The 6,000-nt window shown below is 39.9% G+C and overlaps 1 protein-coding gene across 1 annotated transcript in view; it reads left to right on the top strand.

Moving 5' to 3' along the window:
* Positions 1 to 4,383: 4,383 nt before the first annotated feature.
* rragd (ras-related GTP binding D) overlaps positions 4,384 to 6,000 on the top strand; it is a 31,192-nt gene continuing 29,575 nt past the window's right edge. The window contains exon 1 of the mRNA XM_036593658.1: positions 4,384 to 4,769. Coding sequence (XP_036449551.1) covers positions 4,640 to 4,769 — 130 coding nt within the window. The 5' untranslated portion in view covers positions 4,384 to 4,639. The remainder of the gene's footprint in view (positions 4,770 to 6,000) is intronic.

Raw genomic sequence — 6,000 nt, 5'->3', positions numbered from 1 at the left:
CTTACTAAGTCGTGGCCACACATTATTCTTCTTCATACAGGATGTCTCCAGAGGGGCTCTGTACTCTCCAGTAAGCGGTAATGTCAAAACATTCCTAGTGAGCACGAGAAACTAATCAACCAAGTAATCGACTATTAAATTAGTTGACAACCAATGTGGTCGTTGATTTTAGTCGACCAAGTCGAATAATCGCTGAACCCTTATTCTACAGTAACTATCCACAGACAGCATTCATTTATTCTGCCGTTGTCAATATGTAAAAACATGTTGGCAGTACCTCAGTGCGCTTATCGCTCATAATACTGATGTGAAGTGTTGTTTGTTGTGGAAACATGAATTATTTGGTCTTTTGGAAAATCACAGAGCTTAATACACACAGGAGTGTATGATAAATCTTATTCTATTAATGATGTTGTTTTATATTCATTAGTGTAAATTCTCAGGAAAAAAGCCCATTTTTGTCACCATTGAAATAGAGGTGGAACATGTGTTCTTCAGGATGTTTATGTAGTTATGTTCACCCCCCCAGCACAGTTATTCATGTGTATGTTCACTGTTGTATGTATATTTTTATCTGCATATGATGTGCACTATGTTACTTTATTTAAAATATACATCAATAAAAATCAACGCCTGACAAACTCCTGCAGAAAGTGCGTTCTCTTAAACTGACAGGCTCTTCATATCATTACAGTGTTTCTCCATTCTAGTAAATATACGGCTTACATTAATAAAGCCAGCGGGGATTTCAGGCGCATTGTGAGCGCATGCAGGAATGTGACGTCACCGTGGCAGCCCGATGGGACGTATTACAGCGTTAAATGGATCAAAGTCATCTGTTGCATTGCACTTCCCTCTTGGCCAAGTGGGTTGAGGCGCTGGAGAGGCGGACGGACATGGCAGTTGTGGGTTCGAATCCCACTCCGTGTCGGCACTGACCTCCATGTATGCCAGGTTAGTCTAGTTATACATGGGGCCTGGATCCCATCCTGAACGCATACATTCATAGGTTAGCCTAGGTTGGCAGTGCCCTGTCCTAAGTTTCACCCAGCGTCTCTGCTGAGGGGAAGGAAGTTTTTTATCATTAGATTTCAAGAATTAAGAATTTTAAATCCAAACACTTACTTTCTTTCAGTGCTTTGCTTTTATAGCAGAATGGCCCATTCAACAAAGCTAATACTTGTGATTGGTGTCTGCATTGTTTCGCCTCTTTATGTGGAGAATATTTATTAAATAAATAATAAATGAAACAGAACATTAGTGTTTAATTTCAGAACGAAGCTGATGTGTCAGTAATCAAAGGCACTGAATGACAGAATCATGTAAACACGACCGTTTATTGACCGTTTATCTCAGTATACGTATAGGTAACATATATATACATATAATCTCTGTCCATGCTGTCTAGTATGTCTATGTGCATTTGCCTTCATGTTATGTTTATGTTATATTTGCATATCGGAGCTGGAGAGACGCAATCTCGTTCAGCTCTGCACTACTTTCTGTTTAGTCTGAATGACAATGAGGTTCACTTTCACTTTGGCGCTAATTACCTGATACCTGCATAACACGACTGAACATTTTTGAAAATTAAGAGCTGTTATTCAGTATTAGTGTTATAAACTTAATCCTCACTTAAACAAGTTTTACAAAAAAAAGGAAACGGACAGACATTGTAAAAACCGAATACAGGTTGGAGTTTTCCTGTGTTGAACGCTAGATGGAGCTGTACACGCAGAGCAGCCTCCCCACCTCATTGCTGCCGTTATATATATACAGAACATTAATTGTTTTTTTTCAGAATGAAGCTGATGTGTCAGTGATCGAAAGGACTGAATGAAAGTATAACCGTTTATCTTAGCAGTGTAGCTAATCACAGAACCAGAATCACACTTTTATAAGGTGTTAAACTCATCAGAAGTATAAGCTGCTTCGATAGTGTGGGTGGTTATTCAGGATATTTATTCAGTTGTTGAAGCTTCTGTGTAATTTTCTATTCAAATAATTATTTCACTTGATTTAATCAATAATGCTTAGATTTGTAATAGGGCTGCATATAAATGCTGTCCTGTAAATGCAGCTATTTTTTGTTTTTTTGTGCAATGTCGTCAATTTCTCATCACTTGAGAATTTTACCACGGCCCCTTAGGGGCTCCGTACTTGAGCACTTTACAGTGTCCGGCTTACATTTCCATTTCCTGTTTCCTGTGCAACAATACCATCACTGAGGACAACGTGCAATATTTTTATATATGTCCGTCTCTGCTCTCTAGTATGTCTGTGCGTTTGCCTTTATGTTCACCTGTGTATCACCTGATACCTGCATATCACGACTGCCTGGCAGTGTATTAAACACAGCGGTGTCTCTCGGTGTGGTGTAGATAAAGACTGCGCCTCTTTAAACCAAAATGATTTGGTCGTTTCCACCAGAAATGCTCAGATTCACTTAAATATTCATAGAAAGTCAGACATTATTGGCCATTCGTAGCGTAGAGGGCGGGGCTTGTCCGAAAACAGGTGGGAAAAAAACACAAAAAATAATTGCAGTAATAAGGTGGGGAGGCTGCTCTGCGTGTAGAGCTCCATCTAGCGTTCGACACAGGAAAACTCCGATCTGTATTTTCTTGTATGTGTTTGGTTTTTAAAAATAATGTCTGTTTCCTTTTGTGTAAAAAGTTTTTAAGTGTGGATTAAGTTTATAACACTAATATAGAATAACAGCTGTCTTAAGTTTCAAAAATGTTCAGAACTTTATGCATTTTCGTCAAAAAAAAACAAACAAACAAACAAACAAAAAAAAACCACACACATGGTTCTTAGTACCAAAAAGGGTTCTGCTACTGTTAGATTGTCAAGCTTGTATACAATAGAAGAACCCTTTTTTGGTGCTATATATAACACTTTCAAATATACTACACATTCTTAATCAATCTAAAGAACCATTTCACCATGCAAAGAACCATTTAAGCATGAAATCGTTCTATATAGAACTTATGGTTCTGAACAGAACCATTCCTTTTACTAAAGAACCCTTGAAAAACCATATATTTTTAAGTGTACATGTTGATAGCAATAAAATTAAACATTCCCCAGTGATAATGAGGATAATGAAAATTTTCAGCACTACACACATTTTCTGAGAGTCAGTTTCGTTGGAGAAAAGAACCGGTTCGTACAGTTCCTTTACGAGTCGCACATCTCAGCGTTACATGGCTTATTTTTAGCTAGATGAAATATATACCCATTTAGTCATAATAATGAGAAAGTTTTCCATAATAATCACTTAGTATCTCATAATTTTGACTTACTTCCTTATAATTATGACTTAGTGTCTCATAATTATGACTTACTATCTCGTTATGATTCTGCATCTCATAATTATTACATACTTTCAAAAAAGTTTGACTTAGTGTCTCATAATTATGACTTACTTTCTCATAATTTTGACTTACTTTCTCATAATTATGACATACTTATTATAATTGTGATTTTGCATCTCATAATTATGACTTATTTCTCATAATTATGACTTACTTTCTCATGATTATGACTGATTTCTCATGATTATGACTGATTTCTCACAATTATGACTTACTTTCTTATGATTATGACTTATTTCTCATGATTATGACTGATTTCTCACAATTATGACTTACTTTCTCATGATTATGACTTATTTCTCATGATTATGACTGATTTCTCACAATTATGACTTATTTCTCACAATTATGACTTACTTTCTCATGAGTATGACTGATTTCTCACAATTATGACTTACTTTCTCATAACTGTGATTTTGCATCTCATGATTATGGCTTATTTCTCATAATTATGACTTATTTTCTCATAACTTTGACTTAGCATCTCATAATAATGACTTACTCATAATTATGACTACACATTATTAGTTCCTTATCACACTTATGCCACAAACATACCCAGATTGACAGATATATATTGGATTTTTAAACGTACGTGGTTCCCTAATTCCATATTTGCTCTCTTTAATTGAAAACAGCTTCTGAATACAGTTTGGTAGTAAATTGTTTTGTGCTTTGTACATCATCTGTGTCATAAATATGGAAAACTGTCTCATTATCATGATTTATTAAATGGCTATATATTTTTTCCAGGGGCCTAAACGGGCTTCCACAGAAACGTAGACCCTGGAAGGGAGGACAAACCCATTTTCCCACATCTGGGCTTTAAAAGTCTACAAATGTGGATCAGGTCAAGCTCAGAGTAAAATCTACTGTTATTTTCACAACATTTTAAATCCAGTCTGGTCAGTTGTTCGCGTTGTTCCCGCGTACATGCTAACTCCGGGCTTCTGAAGTAAACAACTACATTTCCCATGATTCCACGCGCGCCGCCCAACGCCACAGAGGACAAGCTGCAGCATTTCAAAGAGGAGGCGTCCTCTAACAAAGCACATCGCGAAGTATGTGCGGGTGAAAAACATCTCTGTCCGCAGCTCGGGCTTCATGAATGGCTGCAGTGTGGCGAGATCTGCCCGCTCTGAGGCCGCAGTGGACGGAGAGGGAGGGAGGTGAGAGTTCAGCATGGCTTGGCCATATCAGGTGACCATGTGGAGGAGTTGTAGGAGCTGCTGCAGCTCAGACTTCACCAACTCCGGAGAATGACAAACCAGGGAGCCGCATACGGCGAAGAAGAAGGCGAGGATGAAGCCCTGGCGTTCGGATATTACGACGAAGATGATTTCGACGCGTTCACGGACGCGGACGGAGACTGTGACTGCGAGCAGGGAGGTCAGCAGACACTTTTAACAGTATTACTTCTATTTACTTCTATTCTTTCACTCCTGGAAGGTCACTCTGCCATAAACCCCAAGCCTGTGCGTATTTAGTTAATAACCTCGATGCTCTGGAAACTGTCCTTGTGTCTCATTTTCTACGTGTTAGTTAGACTGGGCCAGCCTTTAGGGGTCAAGGGCATGGCTCTGTAACCCTAAGATGCAATGACCCTTGACCATATATAGGTCAGGCATCACTGTGCAACTGTGCAGCAGAGTCTGTTGCATATATGTTCATTAACAGGCCTAGATCTGCCTCTAAACTTGCTCCCAGGGACAACCTGCCCTCACTTCCTGCCTCACAGTTCAGATTTAGAAGCTGCTACACTCAGCCTACAGTTTGGAAACAGTGCTACAGGAGACATGAAGTGACATAATAGCAGTTCAGAATGCTGATTGTTTACTGTAACGCTGTTTTACATGTGGCACCGCGTTTCCAGATTGAAATTTGAGCAGGCGTATCGAATGTTTACTCCTTTTCCCAGAAGTGCCAAACTAAGAAGCTGCTCTGACAAACATAGCCGGAATCCACAAGCAGTATTTTAGGACTGGAAGTGGCCCTCAGTCTCCCTAAATGCAGTCCACATTCCTCAGTAGAGAGCTAGCGAGCTCTCAGCGGGAGCATGTGATTGGGAGGGAGTGGGGAGAGGGTGTTGGCTGCGCCCCCTGTGTTCATGAACGCACAGGCTCTGTCCTGGACGAACACCAGCTCTGTGTGAGTTGTAATGCAGAGTGATGTATGTCTAAAAACTTTCTAACGGGTGGACTCGGCTACTTTAAAGTAACCCATTGCTGAGACACACAGCTTGTGTAATCACCACAGAAAAGCTCTGACCAGCAGAATGGGACACAGCCTAAGGTTAACAGGCCCAATGCCAGGTGTCGGCAAGAGGGGTGTAAAGCCCCCCAGTACTGGGCTGTGGAGCTGTGGAACTGCCTTCTCTGGAGTGATGGCGATCTATCCAGTACCTTTGGGATGGTGGCGGTGTGTATGTGTGTGTGTGTATACTGATCAGGCATAACATTATGACCACCTCCTTGTTTCTATGCTCATTGTCCATTTTATCAGCTCCACTTACTATATAGGTGCACTTTGTAGTTCTACAGTTACAGACTGTAGTCCATCTGTTTCTCTGCATACTTTGTTAGCCCCCTTTTACCCTGTTCTTCAGTGGTCAGGACCCCCA

This window comes from Colossoma macropomum, unplaced genomic scaffold (assembly GCF_904425465.1).
Source record: "Colossoma macropomum unplaced genomic scaffold, Colossoma_macropomum, whole genome shotgun sequence".
Lineage (NCBI taxonomy): Eukaryota > Metazoa > Chordata > Actinopteri > Characiformes > Serrasalmidae > Colossoma > Colossoma macropomum.
Note: the sequence above shows the minus strand (reverse complement) of the source record. Positions and strands in the feature narration are given on the sequence as shown.